Source organism: Dunckerocampus dactyliophorus, chromosome 5 (genome assembly GCF_027744805.1).
Source record: "Dunckerocampus dactyliophorus isolate RoL2022-P2 chromosome 5, RoL_Ddac_1.1, whole genome shotgun sequence".
Taxonomy (NCBI): Eukaryota; Metazoa; Chordata; class Actinopteri; order Syngnathiformes; family Syngnathidae; genus Dunckerocampus; species Dunckerocampus dactyliophorus.
Window position 1 is genome coordinate 10,881,020 of NC_072823.1, and position 14,408 is coordinate 10,895,427.

Below are 14,408 nucleotides of genomic sequence, written 5' to 3' on the forward strand. Positions count from 1 at the left end.
TGTGCAGCCCAGGGTGTACCCCGCCTCTCACACAAAGTCAGCGGGGTTAGACCCCAGCTCATGATAATTGAAAGAAAATGAATTACAGTGAAACAGATGATACAGTGAAATACAGTTCCAAAGTCAGACACAAACCAAAAAACGCAAAGTGAATCCGTTTTTCCGATAAAAAATCATGTAACTCCAATTAATCCATTCCAGACAGCCAAAAATATGAAATGGATGAATGAATCACTTTTTCAAGGAAAAAAGGAGCCAAGCTTATGAATTTCAAATGACTGTGGCGCAAATTTGGAAACTTCTTCATTGTGGCTGGTTCTGCTTGAGTCGTGCTTAGTGTGACGGGGGCTTGAAAAAAACCCACTATCCATTCTCCACAGTGACTTGAGTTACCAATCCGTGGATGCTTTGTTTGGGCACTCAACTAGTTTGTTAGGCACACTGTTTGGCCATACAATAACCAAGACAGTGTAGGAAAACAGACAGGCAATAATTTTTGTCGAAGGAAAACCGGGACATTAAGGTGCCGAGGTGCCACTGTATGCCACATGTTGTTTCCATGTTAAAAATGCATGCAAACCAACATGATCTTCATGTCACCATGTGGACTTAGAGCTACAGTATATTCAGGAAATAAAATAAAACAGTCAAATGTCAATTTTTACATTAGAAAAATGTGACAAAACTATGTACACAGGTTAATTACACAACTTCTGTCATCTAGTGGAGGAGCATTTCATTGTGCATGTCACTGTACGGCTGGCATAGATTGATGAACAAAGATGCATTATTTGTACTAAATAAATAGTTGCTTTCTGACCAATTAGGTGAAACGTCACGCCGCCCCATGTGCCACTGAATCACTGGTCTGTCGGGTCATGGAAGTGTCTTTGATAACCTTTCATTCATTACAAATGTCTGCTGCTGTGTTTCGCAGGGGCTTTTCGACTCAAGTACACTCCGCACTCTGACAGTAAAGACTCCGGGGACTAGCCGGCAGAAACACCAGTGGATTTGGAAACCCCCAAATCATTTTCTCCTGAAGCGAGCAGGCTGCCTTTCAAACACCGTTCTGTTCTTTAATTTTCTGTAACGCTCAAATGGCACTTAGGCCAACAAATAATGAGCATCAGCAGTGAAAAATAATCAAACTCCACCCAAGGAAAAACAGCAGAGGAGGAACCCATCAGACATTTTCACAAGCTCAAAAAGTGGGAGTGGCTGATCAGACTTTACAGGGTTGACAGGGATAAACACTTCAGACAGTAACATCGCACTTGCAGACCAGACATGTTCAGTAGGCCATCCCTACTCTAGCGCGGGGCTTTTTAAACTTCCATCATATATTTTTCTATTCAGTTGTCCACATACCACCTTTGAAGCTGTCCATATTTTTTGCTGCCTTAATAATCAAGTGTGATATTCAGGAGTAACTTTGCGATCGATCCACAGTTCATGCTTGTCTTTCCTACCATTGACTTTCTTCAGGTTTCTGACTGCCTCAGTGGACCTGGTGGTTCAGGGTTTGTCATGTCTGCTTTGCCGTTTGCTTATGTTCATCATTGATGCAGCTGAATGACAAAAACAGACTTTTAAAAAAAAATAGTTTACACAGTAGAAAGTTTCCTGAACAGTAATAAGTAGTTGACTCAAGTTTCTGGGCAGGACCTGGAGAACTGTTGACACAAGGACCCCTGGGGGGTGCAAAACAAGGATGCGCCATCTTTATTTAAAATGTTTAGTACTGAACACTTTCCATCTACAGTATGTACAGCATTTTGATTGTACAAAAGCAGGCTGACATTTTATGTGCAGACTTGTGTTTGTTTTGTGACAAAGTGTGACTTTGTAGCATCACAACACTGCTAAAAGGATTCACACTACAGCATGCATGTTGCTTCCCTTTTTGATAAGAAGCGCTTTTAAAATATTTCTGCATCGGTAATTTTAATATTAAAAAAATATACACTTCAAGGGAAAACTCATTTGTATAATAAAGTATTTTTCTATTTGCCAATGTTTAATGTGAGATTTATCATTTTATCATTCATTTATCATTTTTCATTCACGTATGCGGTGCTCGCTTAGTGTCACCTCACGCAGTGAAAAACAAGGTAACAGTTATTCCGTGTCAAACTAACAAAATGCCATTCAACCGGCTGACATACAGGAAAGTGAACACACCCCGGAGGTGATGAAGCTGAGCCAGCGAGGGGTGCTTTTCATCCCAAAGATGTGAGTATTAAAGCCGTAAACTACATTAAATGTTGCCTAATGTTCTTATCAATTACAGTAAAAGTGCTGAGATGATTCACTTGTGAGGTAAAAATAATCCCCCAGGAGGATTTTAATGACATTATCTTGCTCAGGAAATAGGAGAATGTTTTCATATTCACACTTTGTGGCACTACTAACAAGTCACCAGCCATGAACCTCACCGCACATCCCTGCTGGAATCCTCTATCCTACGGAGCTGGTGGATGTTGTGCTCCTGAACCAATGCTGCCCAGATGCACAAAAGGGTTCATGTCTGGAAACATCTTTGGCCACTCCTTCACCTTCAGCTTCCTCAACAAGATACTTGTCATCTTGGGAGTTTGGGCTCCACTGTCATGCGGTCCATTTTCCGAGAGGTGATCACGCTCTGCTTCACGGTAGCCCAAGACCATTATGCTACCACCACCTTGCTTCACTGTAGGTAAGACACTAATGATGGGAAATTCGATTCCTTTTACTGTCTCGAGTTTTTCAAGTTAATAGAGAAGGGGAGACTGGGGACAGTTGCAACACTTTTTACATTACTCTCAATTACTCAGAGATTATTTAGACTAGGCACACCAAATCTTTCCATAGTAAACCTACATCTGTCTGCTAAATAGCCATACCATTTAAAGATGGCTACATATAACATATCAATCACAATATTTATTTGAATAAAAAAATTCAGACGTTGCAACTGACCCCAAACCTGGGGACAGTTGCAACACCAATCAGGGACAGTTGCAACATATCAAAAAACAGTAAACTTCACCAAAATGTTATGCTTTTTGTTTAAATGACCACAGTATACAATATTAAAGTATTTAATAAGTTTAGTTTTGTGTAAATCATAGGCCTACTTTGAGTCAATGTGCAAATGTTACGGAAGCTATAAAAACTCAATATTTCAGTTTGGGGCAAAAAGAATAGAATCATTTGGAGTGCAAAAAACATTTATTAAACGTGAACAAACAGTGAACAGTTTTAGTGCACAAAATTCACATTGTTTTAAAACTCCAGTGAATATACTGTTTTGTTAAAGGCACACGAATGCTTAAAAAATAAAACTGCAACACTCGCCTCTTCCCCAACAAATCTGCTGTCTTGTGAACTATTCCAGCAGCTTCTGAACAATTCTGCAGATCCCAGAACATTTCTGCTAACTCACAGAAAAAAAACAGACATCTTCTTCCTCTTCAGAGTCTGATTCTTCTCTCTTCTTTTTTTTTTTTTTTGGTTTTCTTTACACTTTTCTTTGTGGTTTGATGTTCTTATATATTTTTTTTGCCTTCCTCTGTTCAGATTTTTTATTATTTTGTTTATCATTAGCATTCATTTATTATTATGATTCCCTATTCTGCCCATCATGAGCAGTTAAATATATTAATTGTGCCTAGTGTGGTCCATTTTGATATTAGCATGGGGACAGTTGCAACAGTTGCAACCGTCCCCATAGTATCAGTCACGACAAATCACCATGTGCCAACTAGCCACAGTGACACTGACAAATGTAAGCAATGTTGCTGAATAGTCAACAAAACAGTGATTCAAACCTGGTAGGTTTGGAGTAATTCATACAACATATTAGGATAGTATGACAAAAATACAGCTTGTGAAAAAAGCTACTTTCATACCTCCAAAACAACTTTGTCTTGATAGAAGCTGGACCAGATGCGCAATATGGCTGCTTTCTTCTTGGCGAGTAGAGGGTCTAACTGAGCATGTGCAGTATGAGTGTCATCACTCTAGCATGTTACTGATTAGACAAATAAGGCTTGTTGCAACCGTCCCCTGTTGCAACTGTCCCCAGTCTCCCCTACTATCTAAAGTATTTTTTCAGCCCTACCTGTAAAAGGTAATCCTGTAAGATCATGTTTGGACTGAAAACCGGTTAGTACAGTTCCAGGTAGAACATGAATTTGGCATCTTCCCCGTTCTCTCTTGCCCCATCCAATATGGCGCTGACAACATCATTCAGGGTTCAATGCGATGTCATCATCACCCGAGAAACTCGCACAGGCACAAGTCAACCTACCCGACTCACTGAACACGTGAGGCCATGTCAGATTCACGATTGACTTGTCGACGCAATCATATGGCGTTAGCGAGTCTGAGTCTAGGTTCACCAGTTCCCGAGTTCTAGTTCTCAGCTTGGCATTAGCGAGTGGCAGCTCAGACAGGAACAGGCAGTAGTAGGGTGAGTTGGTTTGAGGCAAGGAGCCTTTTCCATCCATCTATTTTCTATGCCGCTTATCCTCATTAGGGTCGCTGAAGCCTATCCCAGCTGACTTTGGGAGGCGGGGTCCACCCTGGACTGGTCGCCAGCCAATCACAGGGCACATATAGACAATCGTTCATTCACGCCCACATTCATACCTATGGACAATTTTATAGCTTTTTTTTTTTTGAATGTGGGAGGAAACCGGAGTACCCGGAGAAAACCCACGCACGCACGGGGAGAACATGCAAACTCCATACAGAAATGCCCAGTGGAGATTCAAACCTGATCGCCTGACTGTGTGTCCTGTGTGCCAACCACTCAGCCACCGAGTTGCTTTTTCCACAAGGTTAATACACTTATACAAGTGCAGCTTGAGTAACAGTTGCACAATTAATGCCATGCTACCTGATTTAGCAGGGTAAGTAAAGGAGTTAATCGAGACAAATGGACTTTTAATGACTGTCAAAACTCGTTCACTACAAGATAATTATCTTGACACTTGACATTCACTCTGTAAGGCTTTTCGGTCGATAGCTGTGCGGGAGGTCATTTTCAGTGCACAGTGAATCTGTGCAGCTGTACAAGCTCTGCACTGACTACTCTAAAGTTTCATTTCTATTGTCACATTACATCCTAGTGGACAAGCTGCACTTTTCATGTGTGGAACTGTAAAATACATCAATGGACATTTGACACTTTTTTTTTCCTTTTATTGTTAACAAAATATCAACATAAATACGCAAGTGGCTATTGCTGTGTGTGAATGTGTGAGAATGTGGGGCTAGAAGACAACACAAACAAATGCTCCACCCCTCTGCAACGCACAGTAGCTTTGACTTGTCTGTCAATGATGGTGTTGCACAATGAAATAAAAAAATTACATGAAACAATCCCAATGATAAAATACAATGATAGAGGCAGTTGCACCTCACCCTGCACAACATAAGATGCATCAAGGTCTGCGTGCACACACAGGATGTGCAGCCCTTTGCAACACACAGTGCAACCACAGTCAAGTTCCCCCACTGCCAGCAGCAGCACCCGGAAATCAACCCTGTGGGCCAAAGTCAACACAGTGACACAGTCGCGTTGTGTTTCACACCTCCTTCCTCTCCTTAAATATCTTGTGACATGAAATGAAGCCCCACTGTAGTGTCCGAAGTTCACAAAACCCCTCAGCAAGACCATGTTTTTGTTGGTGTTGAATACCTTAAGAGAAGTCAAGTAAAGGCGTGGGATGGGCCAGATCACAGCTATAACCATAGACTGTTTAAAAAGTGGACAAGTGGTCTCTTTTTGGAGGCGGAAGTGACCATATTTGGACCAGAAGGTGGAGGGAACACACACCTTTCAAGTACATCACATCACCTTGATTGTGATTGACACACAGCCATTGCTTTATGGTATATTTGACTGTGAATGGGATAATTATTTACATAACACGATGCTTAAATGTTCTCTTGATGTGTTGTACAGGTCAAACATCTATTTGTAACCAGTTGGGTCATCCACTGATGCTGCTTTAAGGCACACCTGCACCGGCCTCGATTATACGACCACTTTTTATATTAACAATACTCAAGCATTCAATGTTCTCTAATTTGGACATCTTTTTAAAAATGTGCAGGCCTCTTGAATCTACACAGCGGCCATTCTGTTCCACTTTAGATGATCGTTAGCTTTGTTCATTTGCTACTGGAAATGTAAATATCAAAAGGTGGTGGAGCAGCACCGCGTTTATGCTAAATCGCTAAAGATGAATAGAAAAAAACACAGCCTAAAATGAATCTGCTGCCAGCATAGCAGACATGATGAAGAATGCAGACAGAGTAGACATAGACATCAAGAATCAACCGCTTTTCCCTCTTAAACTCTGCTTTACCTGTGTGGCCTAAACTACACACAGGCACAAACACACTGTCAGAATCCATAAAACAAAAATCACTACCTCTACTTTGTCTTTACATGAAGCAATTTGCGTTTTAGTTCATATAGTCGGGACTAATGTGGAGGGAAGACAGGGTTATTAAGGGAAAACCAGGAAGAGGAACTAAAAACTACAATTGTCCAATCGCTGGCCAAAAGGGAGAGGAGAGGAAGGCTGATCACTGGGGGGTCGGGCCGGCGCCAAAGGTCTCCTGGGAGGCGTACATCATGTAGAGGAAGCCGTCTTGGTCCCGCTCCCGCTCGTAAACCTCCGAGATGGCAGCTGACACAGACACCATGCTGTGGCCGTTGACCAGCAAGAAGAAAGCCTGGTTGGAATTGAGCTGGAGGCGCCTCCTAGTGGTCATGAATAGACATGGTGTGAGATCAGGTAACTGAGGAAAAGAAAGTATGGTGGCTGAGAAGGTTAGGCGGAAGAAAGAATGTGAGAAGGGAAGTTAGAAAAATAAACCGCGTGTCCTCATTAGAGTCACGAGTGAGCTGGAACCCCTCCCAGCTGACTTTGGGTAAGAGGTTGGGTACTCCCCGGACTGACTGCCAGCCAATCACACGGCACATACAACCATTCACACTCACATTCACGCCTGTTGGCAATTTAGAGTCCTCGGTTAATCTAACGTGTATGTTTTTTGGACTGTGGCAGGAAGCCTGCAAACTCTACACAGAGATGCTCCACGGGAGTTCTCCTGTGTGTCTGAAACACGAACCACCGGGCCACCGTGCAGCCTCGCTTATGTAACTGATATTATACTCGTCAGCCATCGTAGAAAGGTCATGAGGCCTACCTGATAATCTTGATGAGTTCACTCATGTTGACGTGGTCTGGCACCAAGAACTTCGTCTTGTCCAGGATGGGGAGCTGTTTCTCTCCTTTATACCTCTCGATGATCACCTACGGTGCACATGCATAGAGCGATCAGTGATGTTTCAGCAGTTTACTAAGTTAACGAATGAAATGAATGTTTAGTGCAGAACAAGGTCCCTGGTCTGAAGACTTTACGTCACAAACCACAGAACTCTTGACGTTGCGCGTGACTTCCAGGTCGCTACAATATCGTTATTGTTGGCTGTCATAAATTCTTCTCTACAGGCAAGCATGATATTGGACCGACCCGGAAGTGTTTTGTTTCTGTAGCTGTGAACGTGTCAGGTGAAGCGTGCGTGCTGCAGTGCGGTTGAGTAGGGCATGTGTGGGGACGGCTACATTTGCTGACAACATTCAAGCGCAGATGTGACTTGTGGATCGGAAAACTCTGCGGGTGGTATCGGAAATTTCCCATATGTGAATTACGCTGGTATCAGAAAGGCCACATCACCAGTTTCATAATATCACAGCATTATCTCAGACTGCTCGACAGACCGTGGTAGCTTGACAACAAGGCTAAGGGCTACACCGTGACTCCGATTCCATCTGTTCTCCCAGGGATTTTAAAATTAAAAATGCATCTAGTATGTGTGTGAGGCCTATTAAGGGCTTAGAATGTCAAAAATATAATTTTTTTATGGGTGTGTCTATTACGCACGTTCTTTTGCTGTTTTTCTAGTCTCGGAAAGTTAACCCAGCAAATAGCGGGGATCTGTGTAATTGATAGAGTGAGTGAAGTCTTGTACAATGGCCATTTAAAGGCAAGATTCCTTAAACGTTGGTCAAGTGACTGCATTCACGGCATGGCATGGTCAGACGTGAACCTTTCATGTCTACATGTTCATGAGTCACCACTAGAGGCGCACAAATGACAAAGCAGGACCACTCACAGGGATCTTGTTCGGGTGCTGCTCCCTGATCAGCCGGACATCTTCTACTCGCTGATCTGCAAGGATAGGAAACAAGAGCGTGTCAGCAGGCAGCAACGTGCAGACGTTGACTCATGCAGATCAAACCTCAAAGACAGAGAAGTCTAGTCCAGGGGTTTTCAACTGGCCTCATCCTGGAACCAACATTTATGTGGGTTCAAGCAGGGTAGGAAATGGATGGAGCGATGTCATTTTTGTTGTCCACGACCCACCCAGAATCTACAAGCCACTTTTGAGTCCCAAACCACAAGTTTTACGAGCAAAATAATTGGGAATATTCTTCTTCTCATTCCAGTCTTAATAAAGCAAACGATCCAAGTTATTTTTTTATATGAGCATAACCATAACGCTCGTATTGTACGTGTGACAACAGATGTTGAGCTGTTGCCACACACACTATTTAAATTATTCATCTATTCACAATCTTTAACTCTAGTCCAGCAAGGGCGAACCGTGTAGCGCATAAACTGCAGTAAAGACTAAGACCCAGTGAAAGCATCATGGGCTTAGCCACAATCCACTAGTAGCACAACCAACAAAGTGTCTAGAATATTTGAATGATCCAATTATTTTCTATTTTACCAGCACAACTTTATTTTTTCCAGAAGAAAAAATAAGCTGTTTTGGACAGCAGCTCTTTCCCCGCTAAAACGTGCAGTTGATGATGCTGATTGAATCACAAGGGTCGGAAAATAAACAACACTTCAGGCTTCCTGAAGCACTTTGAATGTGCTACATCAACAACACATTTTCTTTTCTCCCTTAATAATAAAAAGTCTCATTTAAAAACTGCATTTTGTGTTCAGTTGTGTTGTCATAGGGTAATATTTACATTTATTTGATGATCTGAAACATTCAAGTTTGACAAGCATGCAAAAAAATAAACAAAAACAAAAGATTTCAGGAAGGGGGCAAACACTTTTTCACACCATTGTGTATGTTGCGTTATTTGGGCTTGACAGCCATATTACTAAGGAAAAATGAAGAGCTGCAGTGTTGTTGCGTCTTCAAATGTACAAAATTCCATGTAAAATGAACCGCGGTTATATTTTTTATGTTAAATAATGAAATATGGTTATTTATGAGCATAAAATATTTGGGCTGTTTTTTTTTTAATGTTATCATGGCATCGAATAAGTATCGACAATCGTGGAAATTCACATGTATTGGTATCAACTCCTGAAATTGTGGTATTGTGACAACCCTAGTTTAATGATTCACAAGGATGTTACAATCACCTCAAAATCAAGCCCAGCTTGACACAACAGAGCTGCCGTTCACTGCCAATGATTGTGTATTGCTGTGTATTAAACATCACATTTATATTTATGCCATCTGATTTACAGACATTCACTCTTGTCACATGCACTTAACTCTTTGAATCGAATTTTCATGCTGAAACTGTGTTTATCTTATTAGAAAGATGTGGGACAATGTCCTCTGATAACACCTTAATGAGGTTAAGTTCACTGTGCAGGAACAGGGAAGCTCTGTGGGTGTTGTTTGTCTCTCATGACACGACTAAGCGGCAAATGTCTGAGTCATCACTTCCCAGTGGGCACAAAAAGACAGACAAGGAAGCCCATGGCATGGGGGTGCATGCGTGCATAGGCTTATGTGGTGGGGGTGGGATGATTTTCTATTACAGTTCATGTTTTCATAATAGTGGAAAATGTGGTTTCGTAACCTCAAGTTGAGATGGATGACACATCTTGGGCATTACAACCATATGACTTCCAAAAAAGTCTTGCAATGTGCTACAATAATAGAATTACATTTTGTACTTTGAAAGTTTTCTTCACTTTGCTGGTCATACATTTAATACCATTCTGTGTTTAATGGGTTGGGCATTTCCTTGATTAAATATACAAAACAACTGCAATCAATTCATCCATTTGCATTGTTTGTATTTTTACATTAACTACGTGGCAGAATATACCACGGAAATGTTTCCAAATGTATCCAAAAATGTTAACTATGAATTGATTATTTTTCCCACCCCTAGTGTGTACATTTGTTTAGACGCAGCTTCTTGGCTGCCGTTTTAGATAGAAGAGCAACTTGCATTTGTGTAGTACATGTGCAGTAGGTAGATTTACCATGACAAATCTTATTTAACATGTACAGACATTAGATCAACGTTGTAACTTTGTTCTTATGTAGGCACCTCTTACAGTTTGTTCCATTGGATTTACTACCATTTAAATAAATACAAACAAAAATGAAGATTCGACATGGTACGTCATTGGTTGATTTTGCAGGTGGGTGCTACCATGAAAAGTAAGGGTGTGTAATTTCTGGCGCCCTGGAATAGTTGTCATTTGGTGTGCCGATGGTAGGAGGATTTTTGACAACACAGCACTAAGTATCGCATAAGAGAGGGCTCTTGGTGCTCTGGTAATAGAAGCTGGGGATAATGGTGACATTGCAATAAAGAGTGTTCACCAGGTGGTAGACCGGGCCGCCGCCAGTCTGGCAGACGTGCTTGAATACGTGACCTCATGTTTCTGGGGATAGTGGTAAAGGTGCCATCAACAGTGCTCACCAGGTAGTAGACAGGACTAACACAAGTAGAAGTGGGCAGATCGATCCGAATATCAATATTATCAATACCAGGGTATTGGCTCAATACGAAATATCTTTTTCTGTAGTACTGTTCAAATATATTGTATACAGTATATTGTATTGTTTCCAAACTCTGAGAAAGTTCATGGTCACATGCAGGCTTTGGGGGCAAACAGTGAATAATAGCCCATAATAGTTTTTGCTTTTGTTTACTTGTTTTGTACTACTGACTTTATTTTGCTAAAATAATTATATGTAATAAAAGAAAATAACTTAATATTGTAGCTATTATGAAACTATTAGTAAATTGTCCAAAAATAAGTGTGATGCAAATAGACATTTTTGTTTGCCTAAAATCGTTGTCCTGTGTTTTATTCTAATTATAATCATGATTAACCAATTTTAAAAGGAAAAAAAAAAATCCTGCAATGATCTTGAAAAATGCCCAATTAAAAAGTACCGGTAGCGGCGCTACTGGCCCTGTGGTGATGTCAGATCCATACCAAAATTTGCAGTATTGCCCACTTCTAACCCCCAACAGCCTGGCAGCCGTGTGTGAACATGTGACCTCATGTTTCTGCTAGCACAGCCTCACATGCTCAGCTTGTTTAAAGGCTGACCAATAACGTGACGTTCAACCGGAAGTCGATTTAACCGAATTACAGTAAATTAAAGATAGGCAAGTGGACATATTAACAGCTCGGTTTATCGAGAGGTATATTCTGCCTTTCATTCAAAATAGAAATATTGAGTTTTATTCCAATTTTAGTCAGGCACTTCTTGCTCCTCCTCAAAAGGTCCCATCCCCCAATCCTGCAGCGCCACTCAAACACAAAAACAGGCATTAAATAATAGGCCCTCGGCCTGTTACTTGATTCTTCACAACGCCTGTAGAGATGTCAAATATGTCGTATACAGTAGAACGTGACATGACTACTTACACCTCTACCTGCTCCGAGCTTCGTTAACACAGTCTCAAGTCAATAAACGGAACACACGCTAATTCACTCCCATTTCTACAGGTAGGGCTGCCAACATACAAGAACCTGACATTCTTTTAATTAGTGTAAAAAAAAATACACTTACCAAATGTCCTCCTTTGTTTGAAGGATTTCTCTGAAGGCATACTGCGTCAAAGTCGTCGCCCAGTCGACAACGGAGGTAATTGTGGTGTTAGCAAACAAAGAAGGTAGCCGTTGACGACACGGTCTGTGACAAATTACGTACAGCTGTGTTTCAATGGCTGTGAAGAGCTTTCGACGTTAGTCTGTGCAGTTTGATGTGCTCCTTGTCTTCGTCTATGTTTTTATCATGACGACCTCCTAGTAAGCAAAACAAACATGTCAGCTGACCGCTGACGTCACGCACCTCCCTCAATGTGGTGGCCTGCATCTCTGGTTACAAGATACTGAGCGACATCTAGGCTGTATAAAACATATTTTATGTAGCACACGCATCTCTGAAAAGCATATCTAATTTATTTCAGTATGGTTTAAAATGTTCACGGCACAAAAACATGTCACAATAAAGACAATTAAAAAAATTCACTTAAAAAAACGTTTTTGTCAATCCATACAATTGATCTGTACAAAAAAAATCTGGATAGCCCATTGGTCAATGACTTGTGACGCCACGCGGCCGCCATATTACCACTCACAACAAACGCTTCTCTGACAATGACATGTCAGAACTTGTGAGTTATTAAGTCTGTTGTTAGTTTGTTACCCACTCACACAACAGGTGTGCTTGAGCTTAGTCATAAGGACTCGGGAATGATCATTTTTAAAAATTCTGTCGATATCATACCATACCTCAGTCATAACGGCTTTACATAGGGGGCCGTGGGGGATATGTAAACCGCGACGAGACTACTAAATAATTTGCGGTTGCTTGCAAATATAAAAAAAAAATACGTTTTTTTTTTGTTTACCCGAATTTAAAATGAACCCCCATATGGAGACAATGTTTATATATTATTACATATTATATTACATATTATTCCTGTGGTATTTGCTAAAATATATTTCTATATCAGAAAAGAGGTTATTTCTATTTCATAACACAAACAAAAAAAATCTGCAAAATGTTAAATGATTTTAAAACTTGTCCAAAGTCACTCTCTTTTATGATTCATATTTTTCACAGACGAGAGCATAGTGAATTGTATGAAAGTAAGAAAAAAAAGTAAAGGATCATGACCATGGATTTTAGTGGAAAAAGGGATGGGATGTGCAGTTAAAATTAAAATCTCTTTCTAGAGGAGTAAAACCATGCATTGCTATAGGGGAGTGCTGAGCCAGGGTGCAGAGTAGAATTTTGTCCCAAAGGCAATGAGAATTGGAAGGGGAAAAAGTACATTTAATATAGCCAAAAGATAGAGAATAACGTATCAAATCGTTTTTAAGGGACGAAGGTTGCGTTACTTGAAGGAATGGGAGAATCTCCCCGCTTTTTAATTTAAAATATAGATGTTCTGCGAGCCTCTTCATCTGCTTTGTACACTATGTATGCTGTGCAAATGTAGTCTGCTACGTACGAGATGTGAGTGGTAAGATGGCCTCTCGTGCGTGCGCTGTGGCGTCAGCGGCTTGCACGGGCACGTGCGAGGTATGCTCTATCCAGATTTTTTTTCGTACAGATCAGTGATCCATATGGGAAACGCAATCGGTTTTACGCATGTGCAAGAACGCATCTACATCCGGTCGGACTATTTTTCGTCACTTAGGAAAGCTGATTTGTACCATAGACTTTATTTTTTATTAGAACAGAACACACACATTAAACAAACAAAAAGTATATACATACAATTTGGCAACAACTTCAAGGCGCAAGGTAAAACAAAAAAACACACACACATTCACACAATTGTATGATAAACACGAGAGGTCTTCGAATATTTTCAAATGCATTTAAGAGTGACATTGCATTTTTACCTTTCATACATTTCAAGGCAGTTAGATAACTTCCTACAAGATGTTTTTTGAACACTGTGAAAAGAGGCTTTACTTTTTTCCATTTTGAGCAATGAATGAAATATTACGATAGTAATAATAGCTTATTTATAACATAGCCCGCTTGCGATTCCTTCAGGTTCACCCCAAATAAGATGTTGTCCATCGTGAGGGTGTCCTGTAGTTGGAATTTAGAAGAACGCCATTCCTCAAAGTCCTCCCAAAATGTGTTTGTATAAATACAGTGAAAGAAAAGATGGTCCGTGGTTTCAATCTCTGAGTCACAGAAAATACAGTAGTTACGGTCAATATTAAATCTTACTCTTAGCATTTCACTAGATGGATAAATCTCATTTAAGGTCTTAAAATGAACTTCTTTCACTTTTGGACTTAAAGGGAATGTTAGACATTGGGTCCTCCATGTTTTAACCTCTACATCAGAGAACTTCTCCATAATGGAGTTTCTATTTGAACATATTGGATATAGCGTGTTATTCAAATGATTACGTAGGATTTTGTTTGGTATCTCTTTGTTAAGAAAGTCTTGTTCATTGATGTAGAGTACTGGTAAATTAGGAGGGGGCAGACTCTCCAAATCAGTGTTTTGTACAAGTTGTTTGACTGGTGTAGGAATTGCTTTGAGTACTTGAGTAACCTGGTGCCCTGGTTAT

General features: G+C 40.6%; 2 protein-coding genes across 6 annotated transcripts in view; one reads left to right on the top strand and one right to left on the bottom strand.

The window, feature by feature from the left end:
* The window catches only part of zcchc14 (zinc finger, CCHC domain containing 14), a 33,601-nt gene extending 29,560 nt beyond the window's left edge, over window positions 1-4,041 (top strand). For all 5 annotated transcript variants that reach the window (XM_054776429.1, XM_054776427.1, XM_054776428.1 and 2 more), the window contains one exon: window positions 938-4,041. In XM_054776429.1, the coding sequence (XP_054632404.1) occupies window positions 938-993 (56 nt within the window). In that variant the 3' untranslated portion in view covers window positions 994-4,041. The remainder of the gene's footprint in view (window positions 1-937) is intronic.
* map1lc3b (microtubule-associated protein 1 light chain 3 beta) lies at window positions 2,992-12,147 on the bottom strand. The gene is made up of 4 exons (XM_054776432.1): window positions 11,873-12,147; window positions 8,183-8,238; window positions 7,213-7,319; window positions 2,992-6,763 (listed from the first exon to the last, which is right to left on the bottom strand). The coding sequence occupies exons 1-4, from the start codon at window positions 11,910-11,912 to the stop codon at window positions 6,586-6,588; spliced, it is 381 nt and encodes a 126-aa protein (XP_054632407.1). The 5' UTR covers window positions 11,913-12,147; the 3' UTR covers window positions 2,992-6,585.
* Between the last annotated feature and the right edge of the window lie 2,261 nt (window positions 12,148-14,408).

Excerpts from the sequence above, each read along its gene's own strand:
- map1lc3b (XM_054776432.1), bottom strand. The coding sequence starts at position 11,912 with ATGCCTTCAGAGAAATCCTTCAAACAAAGGAGGACATTTG. Across the intron at positions 8,239-11,872 it reads CAAACAAAGGAGGACATTTG|ATCAGCGAGTAGAAGATGTC; the intron begins GTAAGTGTATTT and ends CTATCCTTGCAG. Across the intron at positions 7,320-8,182 it reads AGCACCCGAACAAGATCCCT|GTGATCATCGAGAGGTATAA; the intron begins GTGAGTGGTCCT and ends TGTGCACCGTAG.